The 25,969-nt window shown below is 39.8% G+C and overlaps 2 protein-coding genes across 2 annotated transcripts in view; both read right to left on the reverse strand.

The window, feature by feature from the left end:
* Positions 1-1,180: 1,180 nt before the first annotated feature.
* LOC141914323 (sarcoplasmic calcium-binding proteins I, III, and IV-like) overlaps positions 1,181-25,969 on the reverse strand; it is a 119,192-nt gene continuing 94,403 nt past the window's right edge. Inside the window, exons 8-11 of the transcript XR_012620773.1 lie at positions 23,525-23,642; positions 3,963-4,087; positions 1,822-1,875; positions 1,181-1,442 (exon numbers count right to left, since the gene is read on the reverse strand). The gene's annotated coding sequence lies outside the window, so the exon portion shown is untranslated. The remainder of the gene's footprint in view (positions 1,443-1,821; positions 1,876-3,962; positions 4,088-23,524; positions 23,643-25,969) is intronic.
* Positions 10,339-20,715, reverse strand: LOC141914067 (uncharacterized). Its single transcript, XM_074805341.1, has 15 exons — positions 20,500-20,715; positions 19,721-19,893; positions 19,125-19,309; positions 18,605-18,882; positions 18,065-18,239; positions 16,842-17,680; positions 16,635-16,731; positions 16,017-16,297; positions 15,579-15,647; positions 15,079-15,319; positions 14,526-14,715; positions 13,926-14,031; positions 13,427-13,541; positions 12,832-12,986; positions 10,339-12,017 (listed from the first exon to the last, which is right to left on the reverse strand). The coding sequence occupies exons 1-15, from the start codon at positions 20,536-20,538 to the stop codon at positions 11,124-11,126; spliced, it is 3,837 nt and encodes a 1,278-aa protein (XP_074661442.1). The 5' UTR covers positions 20,539-20,715; the 3' UTR covers positions 10,339-11,123.

The following is a 25,969-nucleotide window of genomic DNA, read 5'->3' on the forward strand; positions in this document are numbered from 1 at the left end:
GACGTCGTTCGAATGACCATCAACTAAATTGAATTCAATTTTAGAATTCTATTTCTCCTCTCGTGCTTGTCATCTCTATTTCCGATACGTGACGTATTTTACTTATTACGACTAAATGAAATATCAAATCTATACTTACTGATCATTTTCGTGGGAAACTAAGACAGTCGAAATTAAGTGAAAGGGTTTCAACAAAACGTTTTTCAAGCGCCTGAAAATTAAATACCGAAATCTGTTAAATATCACACTGTAAGATATTACAGATTATCACTAGTCTATTTAACTGAGTTTCAATATACGTGAAATTTCTAAAACCAAACTAAAGCTGGTAAGCAACTGATAAAATATGCAGCCATTCTAGACTGATATTGTCTGGTATCGTCATACCAGAGATTCTACTGTCCCTTTAACCATCAGTTACTTACAGATTCAGCAACCACTGATGTTAGCTGTTAGTCTAGCTTTGAATGTGAATTTATGAACGAAAAATATCGATGACCACACTGTTTGCTCGTTTGTTCAGGATGATGTCTCTCCGGGTAAAATAGTCAGTAACTCGAATCCGAAGTGATGCAGGTGGCAAAATATGAAACGTACTTATTACATAGACCTGACTGACGCGTTGCTTCATATTTTTATAATGCCAATATTTCATGATCCATACCTTATATTTCTACAAAATAGAGAACAATCATCTTCAAGATAATTTTGTTGAAGATCAAGTCAAACGATGCGATCGAACTCACCAGCTCCTAAACCAAATTGATCCACTTCAGGAAAGTTTTAATTCATGCTACTAGAAGAGCCCTAAACAATTCGTCTACTAAAACAAAACTTTCCAACTGACTTATAACCACCGATCTACACGAGTCTTTTCTGATCTTCCTTTTTTTACAACACTATTTCGCGTCGACCTGTTTTCAATTCATTGCATCTCAGAAGATTCTCGTTTAGCCTTTTTCATTACTTTTTGGGGGTACCACCCCTCCTCAATTCACCGCTGGTGCGGATAATACTAGCACAATAGCTAGTTTACACTTTCCCAGTTTCTATAAGTCGAGAACGCTTCCCTTTCCCCTCCCCCAAACGCGTTCAAACAGTCACATCAACATTAATAGGTCGGGAAAACACTTGCATTGAAATGAGGAAACTAACGATGATAATGACGATGATTCACTACGTTCATCACGAGGAGATGTTATAATCAATTACAAATTATTTCGCAGAGAAACTCATACATTTTTATTATCTTCCTCGACCAAAGAATCATCCAGTCATAAACCGAATAATATAGGTATAAATTGACGCGATTTATTTTGAGCATTTACTATAGTATTTCCCATTACTGAAACAAAGTCGCTTCTGGCGGCTTCCCGCGACCATCGCCCAGACGGACACCAACACAACCGTAAGTTTTAAAACTACCTTCACACACTGATCTACTGAAAAATTAAATGAGAACATGCATTTTGTTGGAAATGCATTCAAAACCTGTAACAATACACTTAATTTGTATGGTGGTGAACATTCAATGCCAAAACAAGTCCATCCGGAGCCACCCATTACATAAACATTATATTGGTTATGTGTTCGCAAATACATGTTAAGACTAAAACTCGCGTACTTTTCACTCAATGATTGATTTTGTATAAAATCATATGTGAATTTCTTGTTCAAACGAAATCTATTTTAACCCTCTTCGAATTCGGTCTTATGAATATCCATATATATCCATATTATATATTCGTGAGGAATTCACACGAGTTCAAAATACGTTTCCGTACATTGCTGAAGGTAAATGGAATATCAAAATCTACTTACCTATCATTTTCGTGGGTAACTAAGATTGTCGAAATAATAAAACGTTTTCAGCGCCTGAAAATAGAATACCGGGTTTAGTGTTAGATATCTGAGATATCACAGTTAGATATCAGAGATTATCACTATTGTCATGAGTTTCTTCGTGTAAATTCTGAAACCAAACTAAAACTTGTAGAATACTGATAAAATATGCAGCTTTTCTAATCTGATATTCATCATCATCTGCCTGGTGTCATCATACGATAGATATGCTACCGCCCCAGCCAACGCCTGTTACTTACCTACGGGATATGCCTGTGTTTTTGCACTGTAGCTCAAAATATATATACACGAAGCTGCATTCTCAATTTTCAGTATCATCAGACAAAATGGTTTTATATTTCACCAGTTCGAGCACTATATATTGATTAAATTACTGAAATTCACACCGAACATTTGAATAGAAAAATAAAACAGTAGGTTTATGTCGGAGGTGTGAAATTTGTGAGTGAATATTCGATTTGAAGTAATTCACGTATTATAAAATTCAGCACCCGAACCCGAAAAGGAAGATAAGGTCTTTGTAACGGGCTGGTGAGAGGGCATCAGAATCTATAATAATAATAATAATAATAATAATAATAATACACCAGACAGACGATGATTCCTACATCCTACATTCCTACAGCCTTTGAGCGAGTTTAATTTGACGAAAACAAATTCGTTCATTATTAGTTGAACATACTACCGCATCATCAATTTTAGTATTATCAGATCAATATTAAAATATTATTATATTTCACCAGTTCGAACACACCTATTGATTCAAGTCGCTTAAATATACATAAAATGCGTAAATTGAATAGAAAAAGTAAATATTGTGTTAATTTCTGGAGAATAGAATTCACAAGCGAATTTTCTATATAAAAGTATTTATATTGAATACAGCATCAGAACCTGAACGTGAAGACAAAACTGTAAGTAACTAGTGGGTGAGAGGGCGGTAGAATCTACAGTGTGACGATACCAGCCAGATGATGATTCCTAAAATATCATTTTAGAGTGGATGCATATTCTATTAGTTCTCTACAATACAATTCTTATCTTATTGTCAGACTTTCCACGTATAAACTCGTCACAATTTCCACGTATAAACTCGGCACAATTTCCACGTATAAACTCGTCACAATAGATTCGTGATGATCTTTTATCTTTAACAGTGTGATATTTAACAGATATTTCTGCATTTAATTTTCAGACGCTGAAAACGTTTTATCAAAATCATTCACTTATTTCGACGGATATAGTTACCGATGAAAATGATCAGTAAGTAGATTTTGATATTTTGATAGTAGAGCCGGCTTAAGTGGAATTAGGATTACTCGAATTTTGACGTATGTCACAAAGTTTTCACAGGTCCAAAATATTAAGAATTCCTTGAAAATGATTATGAGTGTAAAACCGAAAATTCGGGTTCTTAAATTTTTATAGTTTCGATATTTTAAAACCTTTTTCGATCTCGTGATTGTGGGATTTATTTTCACTCGTCTCTCGCGATTCACTGCGTAGTTTTGCCACGTTTTCACCGGTCCGTTCATTCCTTGCTATAAATTCAACAAAAAGCTACGTGTAAATCGCAGAAATAAGTAGAATTTTTTTTAACCTCGTTGCTTATTTTTCTGGTACAAATGGTTTAATCCACTTCAATTTTTATGAGATAAGTCGCATCAAAAAATTGTTACGAAAAATCTTCGAAACTATTCAAACGTGCATTTTAGAAGAAAGAAAAGAAGAGACCTGTGAAAACTTTGAAACGTACGCCAAAAACCTCTGGGCCCACTTAATTCGACTAAAGCGCACTTGACTGACTGTATTTATAAAACTGAATTCCATTCATTTATTAGTTGAAAATTATTTTTTTAAAGCTCGTTAATTCCAGATCATTGCAAAGTTTTGATATGATTATGAACCAAAATCGTTTGTTTAAGCATCACTTCAAATGAGCCACCACGGTTCCTAAGCGCGCCAAGCCTTATGAGAAGAAAGTTTTCTATAACGTTGAACAGTATATCTATGAACTTCATTCTATTCGCATTGCTTTAGTCGAACATTCTTCTTTTATACTCGTCAATGAACTCAAGAACCGAAACATTTTTTCTTACTTGTAAATTCCAGATCAGTTCGTTCGGGTCGTAATACAGATGACGGCTGTGTTTGTATCTGTTTGGGCGATTGCCGACGTGGAGGACGAGAAGCAAAAACGTGGTTGTCCGGCCGGTCCTTTATTCTGTCCAAAATAGAAAAAAAGAAATAGTCTGGAAATCTCTTCTGAGCGGTTGAGGTAGAAAATAAAAATGAAAAGAGTTTGAGAAAATAATTTGTGTTCAAGATCGGATAAAATAGACGGATAGCCTGTTCACTCTGGATGATCGCCAGTCATATCACTTGTAAGTTCCTTGTGTTCTCGCCGTAAAAGTAGAACTTTCCCGTATTCTGAGAAAAAAAACGGCTACAGGAAAGCAGAGTGTTGTTATCATGAAACAACCCGATTAGTTAACTAGCCCTGCCGTAAATATTCCGACTTTAAGCTAATACATGTTCATACGGATTCTAACTTACCACTGTCTAGCCTCGACGGAACAAGATACATACACTGCAACAACACATGACGTCACCAGATACTGACACGGTCAACACCGACCGGGAATCAACGACCAATTTATTCAATAGAATTCAATTCAGTAAAATTGAATTCACTGTCAGTATGGGGGATGGTCAGAGTCTATATCGCTGAGGTAATTCCTGTTCTAACACCGAACTAAACCCAGTTCAGCAGATGAGTGGTTTTGCTTTGACCTTAGATCCAGTTCCACAGAGCGTGAGTTCAATTGGACTCTGGGCCGAGTAATTTATGCACAAAATATTAAAGTACAAAAGTGCGTTTATGTCATCTGATGTGATATTGGTTTATCGATTACAGCTCGATTCGATCGGGTCTGATTCGACCATTAACCCAGTATCCACAATATACCCAGTTCCACGATTGTGGGTTCAAATTGACGGCCCGAACCCAGTTGCACAGTTGTGGGAGGGGTTTAATTCGACATAGACAAAGTACGTTCATTATACAAAATGTATTTGAATACACGAAACTGCGTCGTGAATTTTCAGTATCATAATTTTTCACAGTAGATCAGTGCGTTAAAGTCGTATTACAGTTCACGGCTATGTTGGTGTCTGTCTGGGCGATGGTCGCGGGAAACCGGGAGAAGCGATGGTATTGCACTCATTATACTGGTCGAATATGCAACAAGTAACTGTGGATAAATCACAATTACTCAGTTCATTGCTGAATAAATTCTTTGGTCGAGGTAGAAAATAAAAATCTATTCTCTACAAAACAAGTTGTGTTCCATTTAAACATCTCCTCGTGATGAACGTAGTGAATCATCGTCATTATCATCGTTAGTTTCCTCGTTTCAATTCAAATATTCCCCAACCAAATAATGCCGAGACACCTGTATGAACACGACGTGGATGAGGGAAACACACACATGAGGGAAAACGTTGCTATACTTTCTAACCAAAAATGGAAACGTACTAATTTTCGGTCGTCATTGATTGTGGTGGTAGGTTAACCGAATGAAATAGATGAAATACATTCACAGCAGTGATGAACCTAAGCTGTGAGCGGTGCCGAAATTGTGAAAGAAAAAACTAAAAACCTGGTAAGAATCCAATGAAATTCAATGATTTGAAAACAGATCGATATTAGATTCCAGTCTTTAGACCAGGAAACATCCATATTTTGTGTGGGTTTGATTTTACCCTGGGACCAGTTTTACAGTTGTGTGGGTTCAATTTGACTCTGAACCCAGTTCTACAGTTGTGTGGGTTCAATTTGTTTCTGAACCCATTTCCATGGGTTTAATTTTACTCTGAACCCAGTTCCACTTGTGTGGGTTTAATTTTACTATGGGACCAGTTCCACAATTGTGTGGGGTTATTTTGATTGTGGACCCAATTCCTCAGTTGTTCAATTTATCTCTGGAACTAGTTCAAGAGTTGTGTGAGTTTAATTTGACTCTGGACACAGTTCCACCGTTGTGTGGGTCTAATTCGATTCCGGACCCAGTTCCACCGTTATGTGGGTCTAATTCGACTCTGGACCCAGTTCCACAGTTGTATGGGTTTAATTCGACTCAGGGCCCATGGAATTCATCTAGAAAAATAAAATGTTTTATACATATTGTATGCATATCGATAAAACCAGCAAAATACTCGAAACGATCGATAAGCCTGACACGAATGTCCAGATAGTTTCATCTATTGAACACGTTCCTTATTTGGCCACCTGTCGAGGTTTGGATTCGAATTACTGACAATTTTTGAAAAATATCACCATGATGAACAAATGAACAAACAGTTGTGTGGTCTTCTTCATCATCGACGTTTTTTGTTCATAAATTCATATTCAGAAAAAGACTCACAGCTATAGCTGGCTGCAGTGGTAGAGGAAATTGCAAGTAAGTAACTGGCGGGTGTGAGGGGCGGCAAAGGTAATTACACCAGGAGGACGATGATTTCTACAATATCTAGAATGGCTGCATATTTCATTAGTTCTCAACAATTTCCATTTTAGTGTTAGAATTTACACGAAGAAACTCATGACAATAGTGATAATCTCTGATATCTAACTGTGATATCTCAGATATCTAACACTAAACCCGGTATTCTATTTTCAGAAGCTGAAAACGTTTTATTATTTCTACTATCTTAGTTACCGACGAAAATGATGAGTAAGTAGGTTTTGACAATTTATTTACCTGCAATAAGTGATACCTCAATATAATATCACACCAATATATTGTTTCTACAGTGAGTGGCCCCGGGTGAACTTGATTTTTTCACTGGCTAATAATGTTGTCAACACCATAGTAATTTAGGCTAAAAAAAATTGATACCTTGTTTCTCATTCCTGCTGAGCTTAAAAGTTGACCCACCTATCTACCCTACATTACATATTTCAAAATCACGATGTAGCAATAACATATTCAGCTGCTATCTAGATAAGAACTGATTACAGATTTTATTTCAGTTTCCAGCCAATTAGGAGAAACAAGTTATCATTTTTTAGCCTAATGAGATATACAAAAAAATTATTTCAATTATTTTGTTAGGTTAAAAAGACATTTTGTTTCTGAATGCTGCTGAGTTTAAAAGTTGACCCAGCCAACCACCCATCTACCCTGTACATTACTTTTTTTAAATCATGATCTTTTTAAAATTTAGATTTTTATAAAATCTAAATTTGCGCTAGAACCATATTTATTATTCTAAAAAGACCACTCTCTAAAATCAGCAATAGCAAAACTTCGAAAGTCATGTCGTAACCTTATAATTGAAAAAGGAAGGAGACTCGGCATCGCTCAACCAAATCGTATTTGCTCTCTGTGTAACGCTATCGGCGACGAATCCCATTTTCTTTTTTATTGTAAACTGCAGGATAACTTAAGAACTAAATATGATATTGTAAATCTAAACCTAGACACTTTTCTTTCGGCCTTTACTAATCCCAATAAACCAATCTTCTTAAATATCGCGAAATTTATATATTATAAGCTTGTAAATATCACTTAGATAATAGTGTATGTATATGTTAGACATTGTATTACTTCTCTCTCTCCTTTTATTATTTTTCTTTTATTGCACATCATTTCTTGTTATTTGTCTGTTTGTTGTTATTGTTGTTTTTCGTCATTCACAATCTTATACTTTGGATTTATGATGAATAAATTGAAATTTGAAATTTTGATCAAACCATAACAGACCAGGCAGCTAAGGAAATGAACTGATTACAAAATTCATTGCCATTTTCGAAATGACTCGGCCGATTAGGAGAAACAAAGTATCAGTGTGTTCCCCACTGTTATATATGATTAATATCTTGCAGTTTTTAATTCTTTGTTATATACTTTTCAGTAGATCAGTGTGTGAAGGTAGTTTTAAAGCTCACGGTTGTGTTGGTGTCTGTCTGTGTGATGGTCGCGGTTAACCGCGAGAAGCGATGTGACGGTCACGTCAATAGTGGGGACTGCGTTGACGATCCATGTTAATAAATAACGTCTGCACAATTCAGTTTATTTCCTGAATGATTCTGAATGTGGTTGAGGTATAAAATAAAAATACTAAACTGATACCTAAAAGGTTTGAATTCATAAGCTTGTTCTCTGTATTTCCAAATATGAGTCTGTTTTCTGATGATTGGGTGCCCGTTTAATAATGCACGATATGCCCTATTTTGGGTGTGCACCCTTCCCTGAATCAGACACTGGTTCCACTCTCACATCGCACAAATCTTAGAGCAGAAAAAGTCGGAACGAATCGATGAATTGAACATGCTCAATTTTCAGCCACCTGTTGCATTTCGGATTCGAATTACTGAAAATTTGTACCGAAAAATCATCATCTTGAACAGGTGAGCAATCAGTTGTGTGGTCTTCTTCCGACGTTATTCATTCACCCATATCCAAACTAAGCCTCACAGCTAGCAGCAGTTGCAGAGGAAACTTCGGGCTGGTGTAGGAGGGGGGGTAGATTGGATTTTAGTTTCAGTTTTTAATAATTGAATTCCATTTAAATAATCGCCACCGCAGACACCAGTTCAGATCAACATCAACAAACAATCAACGACGAAATTTATTCAATAAATTAAGTAGTGATGGTTTAATAATTCAACTCTGGACCCAGTATGAGGTAAGCCTTATCTGATGATATAGGTCATGCATCTAGAAAAATAAAATCTTATTTATATGTGTATGTATGCGTATCGATAAAACCAGCAAAATATTCGAAACGATCGATAAACCTGATATGAATGCCCAGACAGTTTTATCTATTGAACACGTTTCTTATTTAGCCACCTGTCGAAGTTTGGATTCGAATTACTGAAAATTTGTGCGAAAATATCATCATGATGAACCAAACTGAAAAATAAAAACACACAGTGTGGTCCTCTTCATTATCGATGTTTTCATTCATAGCTTCATATTCAAACTAAGACTCACAGCTATAGCTGCAGTGGTAGAGAAAATTGCAAGTAAGTAACAGGCGGGTGACGGGCAATAAAGGTGATGACGATGCAGGCAGACGATGATTCCTACAATATCAATTTAGAATGGCTGCGTATTTCATCAGTTCTCTGCGTTTTAGTTTTATTTCAGAATTTCCACGTATAAACTCAGTACGATAGACTCGTGATAATCTCTATAACAGTGTGATATTTAACAGAGATTTCGGTATTTCATTTTCAGGCGCTGAAAAAAAGATTTATCCTTTCACTTATTCCGACTGTTATTGTTACCCACGAAAATGATGAGTAAGTAGATTTTGACAATTACGTGATACCTCGGTAAGAAGAGGTGACATCAGAGAAAATTTCAAAATGAAATGCATTCTTACTGATATCCATTCGGACGAGTTTTGATATTCGTGACTAGGTCACAGTTTGCATATGTGAATATTCTTCAGACCGAGTTCGTAGAGGTTTAAATTCTGTTGTGTTTAAACCAGAAATTTACGCAGGCTTTAGGATTCTTAATATCTTAACATAACCGATAAATCGTGGGTGGCTCCGGGTGAACTTGGTTTTTTCATTGGCTAATAATATTTTACCGCCGTGCAAAGTAATTAAGGCTAAAAATGTATCCCTCCTTTCTGCTGAGGTAAAAAGTTAACCCGGCCACCCACCTATCTATATCTACCCTGTACATTACTTGAAAAGTCATGATCAAGTTAACCATCACAGACCCGGAAGTTATAGAAATGAACCGATTACGAAATTCATTGCGATTTTCAAAATGACTCGGCCGATTAGGAGACACAAAGACAGTATGATTTTTAACAGTTCCGCACTGTTATATATGATTAATATCTTGCAGTTTTTAATTCTTTGTTATATATTTTTCAGTAGATCAGTGTGTGAAGGTAGTTTTAAAGCTCACGGTTGTGTTGGTGTCTGTCTGTGTGATGGTCGCGGTTAACCGAGAGAAGCGATGTAACGGTTACGTCAATAGTGGGGACTGCGTCAAGAAATAACATCCGCACAATTCAGTTTATTTCATGAATGATTCGTTGTGGATGAGGTTAATAAAAAAATATTAAACTGATATCTAAAAGGTCGTTTGGATTTTAGTTTAAGTTTTTAATAATTAAATTCCATTTAAATAATCGCCACCGCAGACACCAGTTTATATCAACATCAACAAACAACCAACGACCAAATTTATTCAATAAACTTTGTCATATATTTGAATGGACATAATTTGTGATAATCAAACAGAAAAAAAAACATCATTTTCACAAAGTATCGTTTTCATTTTTAAAGCAGTTTTCGAGGTTCAGATATTGTGCGCCCGTTTAATCATTTCATAATCTGTGTATTTAACTTCAACGAGCCACGTCAGAAAATAATAATAATAATAATAATAATAATAATAATAATAATAATAACAATAATAATAATAATAACATATTACACAGTATAAATATAGGTTTAATATATTATCGATTTTTTTAAATAATATACCTATCATATCGTACATCGATATCGGCGCAAAATCATCGTCCATTGTTTCAATATCGTAATTCGTGTCGCAGGCCCCAACTCCCAATCGAGAATCGAAAGCAATGATTTCTACGGCAATTTGCGTATTCTAAGTGCGACGTTCACAGCCGAAACTTGCTGCAAGTTTAACGGACAAGTCTAGTCTCAAGTTTGCGACTATTTCTTTTTTTGGCGCTAGTTTTTACGTTTTTTTTTTTTTGCTAGGCAATTCATTTGGCTCAAACCCGACCATCTTTATATCTTGATTTCGGATGTTACGACAGTAGACCACCACCATCTTGGAAATTGAAGCATCAACAGACACGAATCCCGCCTGAGTTCTGCCCAGTTCCACCAGAGGGCGTAGTGGGTCCTTCCCCGGAAAATTCAGAAATTTTACAGCCACCGTGAGCGTGTGAGAATGTCAAATTTAATCGTCCACCCTTCTTTCATCGACGAGTACCGGCTGAAACCAGTAACGGTTGAAGGCTGGATCCGCAACTGTATGTTAGGCTAAAAAGAATTGATACCTTGATTCTGCTGAACTTAAAAAGTTTACCCGGCCGGCCGCCTATCTACCCTGTACAAAATTATTTCTAAACGGACAATAACATGCCCGGCAGTATAAATGAAACGATTACGCATTTTATTGCAGTTGACAAAAGTGACCCCCACCCGTTTAGGAGAAACGAGGTATCATTTTATTCTAGCCTTAAGATCAGTTTTTATTATCATCACAAGATAAAGACAACGACGAATTGACGTCGTGTCGATTCAACTCTTGTAGCGACGCCGTCGACTCGACCCAGTTCTCGATTCTTTCAGCGTCCAGCGTCTTCAATCGACGCAATAACGGTTCGTTTTCGCCAGCGGCGGCCGCGTCTATAGCGGCCGCTGCTGTAGCTGCGATCTCAATAGGCGTGGTCGTACCCGAGCCGGGACTAGTCATACCGAGCGTACGTGACGAATGCGTCGATAGCGCGTCGATACCGGAATGTTGCGACACCAGTTCCAACGACGTGTTGTGTATCGAGTCGAAATGAGGCAGCGCCGGCGACGACGACGAGAACGCGTCCAGATTCGAGTCGAACCGCGTCACGAAACCGTCCGCGTCGCCGTGCGGAGATCGTAGAGACGGCGGTGACGTCGCGCCCAGGGACAGCGACGCCGCTCCGGGTGTCAGCGGTACAAGCGGCGCGTTCATCTCTAAATCTTCGGTATCAGCTTCGTTGCCTTCGTCGATTTCGCAAATCGATTCCGTGATGGACATTTTACCGAGGCTGCTGTTACGAGAATGACACATCTGTTGCTGGGCGCGACGAACGTCTTTATCGATAGGCCGAGTGACGTCGATCGGGCCGTACTCGGAGATCGGTTCCGATAGGATGCTGCTGGTGAACGAAACGGCGCTACACGCAGACGGCGTCCTCGAGTGGCCCATATGGGCGTATAGATGATGATGCGAGCCGGTACCGGCGCCCGATGAAGCCCCGCCTGTGCCGCCGATCATTTGGTTTTTGTTTTCGTTGATCTCTTGCTCGATGGCGATCACCATTTCTGTATAGGAGGTGCGAGCTTTCTCAGTCAGTTCCATCAATTTGTGAAACGTCTCCTGAAAATCAACATTTTCTTTTTTAAACTTTCACAAATAACTGTCTGTCATTCATTTGAATGCCACAAGAGGCTTGTAGTGAAAATCTATGAAATGATCTTTTGAAATCATGCGGGAAAAATCAGAAAATCCGAAGTGGGTTTGGTTTTGTGACGTCACTTCTCAATCCGATAATCTTGAATGTGATAAAAGGAAGGGAAACAAAAAGAATTAGGAAGGAAATGTCAATGCCATCAACGGAAATTCTAAGTTGACAAGAAGATTCATAGAGGAGCTGTGTTAGGTAACCTGGTGTAGAATAAATACAACGAGATGAATAGTACTTTATAAGTTCATTTGTTTATATGAAGTACAAGCTTTTGCTACAGATAACGTAAGTCCTTTTTTATTTAGGCCTACTACCGTGCTCGGAATAGGTCGATTATCAGCCCAAAAATGAAACAGGCCCTTCCTAGCGAATCATTCAGTATTTCCATCGTCGTAACTGTATTAGCCTATGGGTCGGTGAATTCCTTGATGCGCTATGAATTCAAAAAATCTCGAATCCAGGCCAGGGGTAAAATCTAAAATTCTGACTAAGCATTCCCCTTAAAATTCCTATCATCCCCCCTTGAATTATATAAATTAAAAATCATTAATTGACTAAAAAATGGTGAAGCCTTACATACATTAATAAAGAAAAGCATGTATTTCAAACAAACAAGTTTACCTATCAAGTACTTTCTGCCTCGTTGCTTACTTTGACAATCAAGAATCAGAATCAAGGGAAAACTATCATACAAAATGTTTATGAGTTTCGTTCCTTCAGTCTTACCTCGGTGCCTTCGTAGTTGAATATCCCGGCGACGCTGACCGGCACGAGTTTACCGCAAGCTCGACCGAGAGCGCGACGACCCAACGCGAAAACAAACGGCACATTCTGCTCCTGACACATGTTTATTATGTTGTTCAGAGCTTCGTCTAAACCTCCTGAAAAACAGAGAACAAATTTGAATGAATCTTACGTAAGTGTTCTTACGAAGATCGTTTGATTGAATTCATCTACTACTATAAAACCTCCCTAAATGAATGACATTCGTCCCAAAATCTGAAAAACATTGAAAGTACCTCCCTAGCAGGGTGGCCACTTTTTCCCCTGACTATTCCCTGGACATGCAGGTTGTTTACTCTGACTTGATCTGCTAAGAATCCAAACCCAGTCAAATATCTAAGACATAGACAGAACTATTTGATTTTAGCGCAACCTGAGAAGAAATTTTCCCAACTTTACCCTGATTTCCAGGTTGGTGGCCACCCGCCCTAGGTGTCGCCCATGTCACCTCCTCATGACCTGAACCTCCCTACAGTGAACATCTCCAAAAGTGGAGACTGCTCGGTTTAACAGAGAGGTTTTACTATATTTTTCTAACCTTTAGATTGAATTCGTTCCAGATTTGGGGATATGATCACCGCTTTAATGCGTCTGAGTTTCAGGTGTTTCGTCACCTCGCGAAGTCCGAGTACGATACGTCGTTTTTGTTTAGCCTGCAACAACAAATGAGGTGTTAAAAATATTTCTCAAACAGTTTTACACGTTAAGAATATACCTTATTTCAGTCATTTCAGGAATGTAAGGACCCAGTTCCACAGTTAGGAAAAAACTTGACTCAATATTGGGTTTTAACACAGTAAGCCTCAGGACTGGCAAAATTTGTCTGCGTAAGAGTTTGGAAAAATTGGGATAGGGAATAAGAATGATCTTTTCATTCTTGTCTGAAGTTAGTCAAAAGTGCGAATTGGGCATGTCCGAAAGGAAGGGGAGGCTTTTTTGAAAATGAACTAATCTTAATCTTAACTGAAGAGATGGATGTGTAAATCAGAAAACTGTGGAACTAGGTCCAGATCTGCAGTTGTAGACTTTGCAACTACCTTTATCGGATCTTTGTGATACAAACGATCTTGGAATCTAACGAGATCTTGAAGGAATTGAACACAACCGCTGTCGATATCTTTATCCAATACTTGATTGCAGTATCTGTGAAAATTGCGAGAAAAAAGAATTATAGAAATTTTGGAAAAAAGTTACGAAGTATGCAAGAAAATCAGGGCAGAGGGACAATTCTGTAATTAAAAAATATTAAATCAGTATTTCTCAAAACAGTTGATTAATTGAAAATCAGGGAAATGTAGAGCAGGTGTCAGATTGATGAACTCTGGTGGAATTTTCACATCCTAACAAATAGCATAAATTTCACAACAAAATACCAGGATTTTTCAATAATTTTTCCAGATTTACAAAATAACATAAGCAGTTTATGATCACAATCTGAATTCAGATGAAATTAAAGGCATAAAAAGGGATCAAAATATTTTGAAGCACTTTTCTTGAATTTTTCACACATTTTCACTATTTTCCAATTTTTCACAATATTTCAAAGCTTTAAAAAAAGATTTTCAACCAGGCATCAATTTTTACATCAATCTGACCTCTGTAAACCAGCTTTGGAATAGACAAAATAGCGGACTTACTCTCTGAAACGGCGACTGTGTATTTTCATCGCTGCCGACGACGACATGTCGACCATTCCGAGACTAGCGATCGGACTATTGACGCCGGAACTCAACGGACTACTACCCGGCGACAATGGACTCATGCTGATCGGTGAATTCTGACTGATCGGGGAAAGATCGTTGCTCTGCGACGCTTTCGAACTCACAGCTGTAATTAACAATAGAAGAATACGAATTCAAGCCGGTTCAAAGCGAGTTTTTGATCTTTCCCATTAGAAATTTCTGAATGTTGATATTTGTACATAGTGAATCTGCAGCAAGCGAATGGAGAAATTTTTAGGTTTAGATTGTAACAATTCATTCATTTTTCATGAATCACCTGATCAACTGCAATAGCATATGCAAATTCCCCAAGTTTTCGCAGACTTTTTGACAAAATTTTTCAAAATCCCAGGTTTTCCCCCATTTTTCCAGATTTATTGGATCCAATAAGTTTCCTATTAACAGTGGCCACCCACACCTGTAGGCTTATCCCAGGACACATTTATTAATCGATATTTGATTATCTTACCGTCCTGATCCTGTGATAAGTCAATATCAGCTCCCGTCAGACCGGTAAATGCTGTATTTACTGTCGACGTCGTGTCCGCCGGGTCTTCCAACAATCGTAGTCGTTTCTTACGTTCGCGTTCTTTCAGAATCACTTTTTTCAACGTGCTCGGTTTTTTATGTTTCGGCAATTCGCGTTCTTTACCTCGTTTTGCCGGTGCCGTTGAGTCGAGAATGTTGTGATGTCCTTTATCGCCGTGAGTCTAGAAAAAAATGAACAATGAATGTGAAATTTTCAGATTCCAGCGCCGAGATTGGTGTAGGCCTATAGTGGAATTTTCACATTTTTTCATGTCCTTGCTGTATAAGATCTCAATTTTGTAAACGACCATGATTTTTCTGATAAGAATTTTTTCTATACTGATATTTCTTAAATAGACTATTGTGAATAACAGGGAAAGTGTACACTTAGGCCTCTTACAACGGCTAAACAGTGCAAGAAATCTGATTTTTTTCTCATACCTGACTACGGTGTTCGCCGTAAAGCTTCTGAGGCGTTTCCACTTTATGCTTCTGCTTTTCGTGCTGCTTCTGGGAAGAAAATTGAAACATTTCAGGGATGTAGGGAGCATATTCACCTCTACTGACATTTCAATAATGAAAGAAGGCCTCAGACTTCAAGTAAATGAAAATAGGTCCAGAAAGAATTGGGTCAATTAATATCAATGAGACCAAAGGCAGGTAACAGTCTGTAGCATATCAAAAAGTATGGTCCTTAAATTTGTAACATTAGCAGAAGAACCAACATATAAGTTGGGGAAAATCGGCTTAGATTGGTTTTAAACTGCTTGATTGATTAGACCAAGTTAAGCTTTGGCTGTGCAACTAGCTCCTGCCCGGTTTCACGAACAGGGGTTCACTTATTTCCTTAAGTTTATGAAAGCAGAAATTGAAACAAACCTCCAGAGCGCTGATCATATCTGCGATATTTAAAGAGAGTGGTTGTTTAGATTTTTTACCACCACTGGTGCTGGCGCCGCCTGCTCCACCGCTCTGTGGTGATGGTTTCTGTTGATTGGATGTTGATGTCTGCTGTTGTTTCATACTCATCTCTTTCAGCACTTGTTGCTCGATTGAGATCTCGAGAAGTTCTTTATCTGCCGCTTCATTCGCGATCTCTCGACGTTTACGCATTTTTCGTACGGCCTTGCTTTCCTTCGTTGTCATCGCCGCTGGTTGCACTAGAGAACAGAACGTGAAAAGAGAATGAAATTTGTAGTTTTCGACTTGGGGTATCTCCAGTTACATTCAAGGATGACATTTAAGAGCAGTCTCAGATCCCTTATGTTCAAAATATCAAAACTAAAAACTTAAAGAGCAGGGCCTGCAGTTGCTTCGGTTATAGGTAAAACAGTGGATTGTTGACCATTAAAAGTTCATTGTTGCATTGGTATTCATCTGCCAGTTATCTTTAACCAACTTTTGAGCAACTGCCCCAGCTGGCCTTTATTTCCAGTCTAAACCTTTGAAATATAATGTCGGAATGTCGGATCAGCAGGTACCCTTAAAGATTTTTACCTGCTGTTCGATCGGTTTCGGAACCGGGTTGACTTCCGCTTAAACTCCTCGCTCGATTGGCCAACGTCGGCGCTACTGGTGTCGCTGGGGACGACCGCTGAAAGCAAACAACAATAACATCATATAAGCATTCATGAAAGGTTCATTAAAACCCCTTGAACACCCTAGAGAAGGATTTATCACGTGGCATAAAGATATCAATGTTACCGTGTGTTTCAACATGTCGCTGTAACTGAAGTGCGTGTGACCTCCACCATTCTGTGCTGCGGTGGCGCCACCATGACCAGCAGAAGGCGTCTCGTTTGATGCCAATAAATCCGGGAATTCGCCTTCGTCTTCGAAATGTAACGTGGGCGCGACGACCGTATTCAAACCCCATCGATCGACTGCCGGATCCGCAGCGACCTTCAAACCATCCTCTCCCGCATCCGTTTTAGTATCGGCCTCGCTATCATCCCCTTTCTTTTTCCGTCGCCCGCGGCGCCGCCGACGTTTTTTCGTAACGCCGCTATTCGGATCACCTCCAGGTGGCGCTACCTCGTCGCACGCTCCAGTGTCTGTATTATTACCCGAAATGACGCCATCTGGTGGAATGTTTGTCATATCATGAACGGCTGGTTTCGGCGGAGGCTTCGCGACGAGTTGCGCATACGTCAGCGGAGTCGGAGCAACTGGTGGCTCCGAAGAAACCCGCCGTGCAGCGACGCTCGGAGGGGTTACTCCGGTCGTAATCTCAAAACTCGTCTCGCTCTCTCCGACTGACATCGAAAATATCGCGCTTTCGTACGACGACCGTACGCTGACTGGCGCGTCGCGAGTCGAGTCTAAAACGTCTAATGGAACGGCGTGAGTTCCGTTCGATATCTGATTGCGTCGATGTAACGGACTGCTGTAACCGCTGTCCGAATCGACCTCTTCCTCCTCCGTCGACGTCTCACCTTTCGAGCGTCGGTATTTCGTAGCGCTTGTTGTTATTTTATCGTCGCGCGACGACCCACGATTCGGATAATCGGCTAACGTCAAATTGGCAATCTCATCCGGAAAATCTGTAAACAATGAATCAATATTCCTTGTTTTAATGAAGTTTGCGAATACATCAATAGATCTCTATTTTTAGAAGCGAATGAATACCTGAACAAAAGGAAAATTTTTCTTTCTCAAAGTCATGATTTTAGCTGAACCGAGGGAATTGTATCTACAGTTACTAGAGTTGTCAAAACTCAGGGGTCTATTTTGAAGTTCATAATTGGTCATAGCTCTTAAGATTGGTCTTGTTTAGTGGGCAAAGATCAAATTTGATGGTATTAAACTGGGCTTAATCAAATTTATGCAATGACTATCAGTGCTACTACTGGGCCCTGTGTTTTAGATGATTGGATTTGATTCAATATCTGTGCTCCTTGAGTCTGCTAGTGGCTCCCCCTACTAACCTGTTTGAATGGCTATATCGACGTAAATCAGCGTGCGACCACGAGGGCGCGCCACCTGCTGGTCTCCGTGTACAGCAGTGATCGGTTCGTTTTGTATACCAATGCTCGTTTTACCAGCCCTGTTACCAACTCCGCCGTTGCTGAGCTGGACGTTCCTCGATTGGCAACTTTTACGCTAAAAAAAAAATAAAACAGAATACACAGGTCACCTTAACTGTATCCATGAAGGAATCGTGAATCGAAAATCAATCTTTCTCCTAATAATTGGTCCGGCTGGTTTCATAGGTCCGGGTATCAAAGCTATTCTAAGGGATAAATCTTCAACCCGCGTGACAACCACCATGAGAAACCGTAGTAATTAACTTTAACTAACAAATTTCAATAGGCTACTTTCCACCCATTAACAAATCACCTCAGTTTTCCCTGATTACACAAAATTCCTGGAGTGAATCATAGTAATTTCTAGGTTTAAATTGTTACAAAATGCTCCCAGGAATTATTTTCCCCCACTAAGCTCAGTCCGAATATGAATGAACTTACGTTAATCCCGCGTTGTGAGGTACCACCGCGAGAGGAGCGTGCACCACCCGAGCGACTACGACCGTCCGAACTGCTGCTGTTTTTACGTTCACGTCCGCCCGCGATGTATCCACCCGGGAACGCTGCCGCGTAAATCTCAGCCGGGGTCGCCGCATATGCGACCCATTGTGCGGCCGCCCCTGTCGGACTCAAAGCCGGAATACCGTCGACTGGAATCGGCGCAAGAGCCGCGTTTACCGGGAATGATGCCGAACTGACAATATGTGGAGAAGGGGTACCTGAAAAACAAAAGTAAGGGTCGTCATTAGTAACTAATCACTGATTTTACAGAACCATGGAAGTTATAGAGAATGAGAAGGTCGACATTGGTAATTTTACTGAATCATTGAAGTTATTGAGAATGAGAAGGTCGCCATTAGTACCTAATCATAATATTACTGAATCGTTGAAGTTATTGAGTATGAGAAGGTTGCCATTAGTAACAAATCATAATTTTACTGAATTGTTTTTAATGATGTACCTTGAATGAATGGTGTTGGAGGTTGTATCATCGGTGCTAACTGCGTCCGAGGAGTAAACCTCGGCGATTGACTCGGTAGTACGGGAATACGATTGCGATACCGCGGCCGGCCACCAGGTGGCATATTCTGAGCCCCTGCATTCGGTATGCCGTTTACTCGATGAAAGTGAATTCGAGGATTTTGTCTGAAAAAAAAGAAGAAGATGAATTTTTGCGAGATACCGGTAACTGAGAAAAAATAAATGTCTATCATTTATGTTCTGACCGAAATTTCATGGGTAGAGACTCTACTATGGGGTACTAGGGGTTTATTTATTAGCAGAAGACTGTCCGCTTTCATTATAGTTCGTATCTAGTGGAATAGGTGTCACCACATACACGCAACATCAAAAATAAGCCAACGCCATCTGTTACACGTCGTGCACAATTATATGGGAGTGAAAAGGTTATCAAGGACGCCTCGATTGACACAAGGACAGTTAAGGACAAGGTCAAGTCTACCTCTACTCTGAATACAAGACAATACGTTGGTTCCCCTTATTTGGAATAATATACAGCTGGAAAGTTATCTAAATGAATGCGCATTGAATACTTACAGATTTTGACTGCTATTTAGTATTGTTGCATCTCCTTGAACAAACGGGTAACAGTTCGTCATGTAACTGGGTAATTCATTTAAACATTGTTGCTGCACCTCCTCGACCGCACTGTTACTGTTAGTCGCTGTTTCACGAGGAACAAACGCCTGAGCTTCAGCTGAGAGGGTACTCTAAAAACATACCAGATACCGGTTCGAAAATAGTTAGGAAGTCTTAAGGTTGAAATACATGGAAAAGTCAAGCCTAAATCAAATGGCCTAGGGGCCTAGTCCTTTAAGAAGAATGTCCAGTTAGGCTGCTATAGCCTATAGGCCTGAATGTCTGTAATTTTACCAATGCTTGGCCAAATGCAGGGAATGAAATAGGCATAGGAATTCAGTAACACCTTCTTGTCCTGAGCCACATTAAAGTGTATCTAGGCCTACTTGTCAATCCTAACTAGGTCTACTAGGCCGTAAAAACAAAGATATACTTTCGGATAGGCCTTTCGCTTTAAGGCAAATCGTTTATGTAAGTTAGGCCCATCGGATCCTTCAAATCAATAGGATTGTAGTAGGCATTACTGTCAGATTAAAGCCAATATATCCATAATGATGCTAATAATTTGGTGACCTACGATGTCGTCATCATCATGTTTACATTAGGCTTATCATGATACGTATGTTTACACGACAGAGAGACAAGTTACTACGTAGTAACCTGAACAACCTGCTGTCGTAGACGTAGACTAGAGATTCCAGGTCTAAGAACATCCAGTTCAAACGACAACGACTTACCAGCCCTCCTCGATCAGCTACTGTCACTTTCTCTGTCATTATCACCTATCCGGATCCATCGGACCGTCAATTGTGGCAAATAAGTTAAAATTCACCCTAAATAGCGATGGTTTTCCTGGTTTTTCGGGTTTATTCGACCGGAAACTGATCAAGCAGTGCGTCAGGGATTTCGCCGCCTCGTCGAGCAGCTAACTCGCAAACCGCTCGCTGAAACGACGTCGACAAGGCACGAGCAACCTCGATTTTGACCCATACGCCTACACACATCCGCGTGGTTAACACGACGGCATACTTAATATTTAGCGTATTAGTTATTTTTCGCTATTTGATTTTTTTAAAAGGTATTTTTATTTTCGTTTTCCATGCATTTAAGCATATGCAAATTTTATGCAAATTCGGCTACTGATCGGGGTTGACTTGAGTAGAGAGCATTTGTGAATTTTTCGTATATGTTCGATGATTTCTAAGCATTTCTAGATAAAACTTTGAAAACTGATAACTGGTTTCCATCGTTCCAATATTCTATTCCATTGTGCATGATTATAACCACGACCGTAAGCAAAAAGACTCATTCATTTCACTACAATTCCACAAGATGGCGCCGGGTGTAGTATGAAGAAACGACTACAAGAGCTGATAAACATGGTCAAAGAATCTCAAAGAATGAAGGGAAATTACAGCATAGCAAAATATATGTTACATTTATGATTTTACGATATTCAAACTTGAATTTGGTTACGAAAAATAATGACAAATATGTATCAGTATTTACCCGACGAACTCAAGGGTAGGCTCGCACAAATTATAATCTGTAGCTACAAATTAGATGCCAATAAATTTAGCAACGTTTTTGTACATATTGCAATCGTGTAACAGACCCGCAACGTAAACGGTTTGCGGCCAGGTTTGCGTGAGCTTCGGCGAGATGCAATCAAATCCTGACTAGCGAGGATGCAGTATGACCGGATTTTATGCACGATGTCGATTTTATCACGTCATCAAAGCTTTCGCCGTAAGAACCTTTGAAACTGATGGCGGTCGCCGCGTTCTTGTTGTTATTGTTAATACAAATCGAGAATAAATCAATCGTGCTTTGTCGCCCGGCCCATCCATCACTTAACTGCGCGCACTTAATGGGACTTAGATTAAACGACGATCTAACTCTCTGTCTCTCTGTCGCTATTCCTGGAATATTCGCTGTTAATGACCACGGCATCCCAGGAGTGGTTGCCCTGTTCAGTCGCCCGCGCTAATCTGTACCTCTTGTCCGCGCGTGTAAATGTACTTAAACTACATCTGCATCGGAGGCTCAACAGGCCAGAAGCGCATTTGGTTTAATATGGAATTCATTGTGATGGTCTGGCAGATTTTGCCTCTCATCTCTCCGCGCGCTCTTCGTCTCGATGCGAGTGGGCATACTCTTGGGATTTGCATACTCAGCCGCTTAATATAAATACTCGAATTCGCGTCTATCAGCTGAATGGAATATTTACTGAATATGGCCTGGTTATTGATGGAGGTAATTCCCCCTCTCCCAGTCGCCATTCTTGCCTTACGATAAGACTTACAGTGGCGGATCCAGGGGTGTCCGTGGGGTCCGGATACCCCTTCCCTAGAATGTTGAAATCCCTTAGAATGCTATCCTAAATTATTCCGTTCTGAATAATTTGCGAAGAAAGATCAAACTTAAGGAATTAAGTTTTAACTGGTGAAAAAATACCAAAATTATGTTGTGGCAATGATACCTACTCTCTTAAGTGGACACATCCCTTTCCGTTTGCACTGGGACCGCCACCAGCTTACCACTTCTTCGTGTTACTACTACGGACTTTGGTCCTGGAGTCATCTGTCCCTATCCTGATGTTATTAAACCTATCGGAGTGTAATTCTTTTCAGATGTTCTCTAGGACAACATTGTCGACCTATCAACAATGACGTAATAAACGATTGTTACCACGTGCAACAAGTCAACAAGTATCTCCGAGAAAAAGATGTAGAAAATGAGCCGGAATTTGCAATGGCTTTGCTCTTCTTGATCCTCTCCCCCCTGATATGCACTGATATAATATACTAGGCCTACTTTGTCGCTTTGCTCTCGCGAGGTATGGTAAAGCCCCACCCTTGAATATGCCTTATTCTTGCCCCCCCCCCCCCCCGACTATAAGATGGTTATTCGTTGTGGCGTTATCCTTGGTGTAGGTGTAGTTTGCCCTCCTCTCTGTGCGCGGCAATCTATGCCGTACTGTGTGAGATTGCCACTTGTCCCTTAGGAAAAGTCCCTTCCAAGGATTAATATTCAATTCCCAGCGAAAAATACGAACAAGCCGAACCTCTCCCTAAGGACAAGTTCGAATAAGTTATATCGTGGCCTTGCTCTCGAATGATGGCGGGTTTCCTACCCCCGGGGATTCTAAGAATGTATGGCCTCATTGCAGTGTGGTTGACTTGTTCTTGAGTAATGATAGGTCCAGTTTCCCAAGTGATTAGTATATCTTAATTGTATGTCCTTATGTATACTGCATGGCTTTGTTCCTTTATCTTGAGTTTCGCTAAAACCCCTTGAGATTTGCGAATCGTACGACCTTATGGCTCAATTCACTCTGACCCTTGAAATCCTGATTGGCCATAACGCTTAAGACCTTGTCCTGTAAGCGGTTGTTCCGGGGACGCCCGGTCGCGAAGGGCTTTTCGCCACCCTCGTAAATGTAACGAGCACTTTTAACTCGTACATGCAGGCTTATGACGCGGGTATAAACTGCTTCTTAGCCTGAAGATACCGTCAAGATATAATCAAGTTTGATGCGAGGTTTTGGTCGTGTCTTAAATATTGGTCAGAAACCAAATTTTCTTTTTAGGTTAAGAATAGGGTAAAGCCTTGTCTGAGACAATCTTATTTGTACGAGACTTAAGAGTTAGGCCAGCTGTATAATGGGAAATGCAAAATTACCTTAGTGAATACCGGTAGCTTGGACGTGCGATGAGAGAAAACTGACAGAATAAGATGGAATATATAATTCAGGTATACCTTGACAGCTCCACGCCATCATATTCCCTTTGAGACCTCGCATGCATCAATCAGTCAATTGTTGTGATATTTCGCCCTCTCGGGATCCGCACGAGGTCAAACTCCGCGATCGCTCAACCTAAAACACAGAGCACAGCGTTGATAATGTTGTGAATAATGCATCATGCGATGCATGAACTGAAACTGCATCAAAATAGAGATAAACTCAACAACTGAAATATTAGATTTTGGATCCAGAATACGACATTATTCAGTCTGGTTTATTTCTGCACTCGTGATTAGTTGAGTATGGGTTCAGTTTTACTTTGGATCCAGTACTACCAACCAGTGTGGGTTTAGTTTGATTCTGGATCCAGTTCCACAGTTGTGTGCGTTTAATTTGACCTGTACCCAGTTCTACAGTTATGTGGGTTTATTTTGACTCAGCATCCACAGTTGTGTTTATGTTAGATTTGTCTATGGACTCAGTTCCACAGTTGTGTAGGTTTAGTTTGACACTGGATTCAGTTCCATGGTTGTGCAGGTCTAATTTGACTCTGGATCCAGTTTCACAGTTCAGTGAGTTAAATCATATTCGAAATGAAACACTCGGAAATGGTTCTCAGATAAACATGTCGACGGACTGGAGAGATAGACGTATTGCTACCCGATTACTCGATCGAGGACACGCTGTTTAGAGACGGTTTCTCACCCGATCGCGCGGCGCTGCGCGTATTGAAAATATCGTCTCGGCGAATCTGTCGCCGCATCCCGTAACAGCTGTGCGCGGTGCCGGAGACTCGATCGTCTGTTCGGTGTCGCTGTTAGCGGAAAGAGAAGAATATCCTGTGACTGCGCGCGCGAGCGACACGCATTATTACCGACGTCGCCACCGACGCGCTGGTTTTCAAACAGTCACAGATTGAGGGAGATTTAGTTGTTATTTACAATTTAACGCTGCTGTTTGTGCGGGAAAAAAACGCACGTAGTTCAGTAGGAATTGTATACGGGACGTGCCAGCTGGACTTAATAGTTTTTCCAAGGATTAAATATTCAAGTCCTCGAGAAATTGAAAAACAAAGCAAGATAGAATCAGATATATCCGTATATACTCCCAGCAGCACCCAGTAAGTACCGGAGTTTTCAATTTCGTTTTTTTTCATCCATATATATAATCACTTCCTTTTAAAACACGTGTGAATATATATTAGTTTTTTGTCTTCTTGACTTTAAACTTTGGAAAATTCTCGGAGATTATTAGAAAAAGATGTTGATGTCCGGACGGAGGTTTTACTATTATTTGCCTGAATTTGACTTCTGTCAAAATGACTTAATTCAGTAAATAGCGATGTTGACTATTCGGCCCCTCCAACGATAGAACATCGACTGGCAGCGACATTTTTTGGGTTATTTCAAGCCTATCGAAGTACTGGAACTTTAAAAGAAAACTTGCAAAGCCTCACAACGACCAAGCGAAAGTTTGGTACCACAGCTACGAAAACTTTAACCAGAGATCATGAGTTCATGCACACATTTTCACCTAATGTTCAAATATATCTAAGTCTTTAAATGGAATATAAATATCGCCTTATTCATTTTCTAGAAGAAAACAAGAAATGAATTATTACTATAAGTTTATCATTTTTTTGCAAAATCCCATTATGAGATTTTATTTTTAATGCCACCTTCATGACCCCTCCACCTCCAGGGACTACATGATAATACGAAGACAATTAATCGATTTGAACTATAATCCTTGGCTATCAGATATAACAAGACGCTGCGGCCGCCGCACCGGTACCGAGGGATAAATCGGGTGTTACATTTCTTTATTTCTATACCTAAGTAGCGTACGAATAGATGCGTCCCGAGGGTAACTAGGGCTTCATTTACTGTTCAAACACTCGACTCTATACAAGTGGTTCTATAGTTTTTGGTCTCTTGATACCAACAAAAAGGCTAAAAACCTATTTGGGAAATTGGCTACTAAGGATGTGGCTATCGCATCCATTGAAGTAGACTCCGCCACAATATACTCGGTACTTATAGGACTATTCCGACCTGAGAATTGGGAAAATTGAAAGTTTTATAACAAGGATTATAATAAAATTCACTTATTTGGGCGATACCAAGCAAGAATCATGGACTCGAATTTAGAGTCCACGCCATGAACCTATGTGGCTAAGGTATCTATATGTCCCAATCGCTTGAGGACGGATTCACCAAGAGAACCGTTGTATCACCGATAGCCGATGTAGTTGTGGCCTCTACACTCCTGCGAGGTTCGACCGCGAATCTATATTTCCTACATGAACCAATGTGGTGGTCCTTTCCACTTTCTCACAGTGGGTTGGTGTTTATTGAAACTTCCACAGTGGTGTCTGCGGAAATGATCTTCTTTCGGTTTCAAACTTGTTGGCACCATGCGGCTAAGTGTATGACATTTTTATTTCTCATTTGTGTTGC

The sequence above is a fragment of the Tubulanus polymorphus genome, chromosome 12 (assembly GCF_964204645.1).
Source record: "Tubulanus polymorphus chromosome 12, tnTubPoly1.2, whole genome shotgun sequence".
NCBI classification, from domain to species: domain Eukaryota; kingdom Metazoa; phylum Nemertea; class Palaeonemertea; order Tubulaniformes; family Tubulanidae; genus Tubulanus; species Tubulanus polymorphus.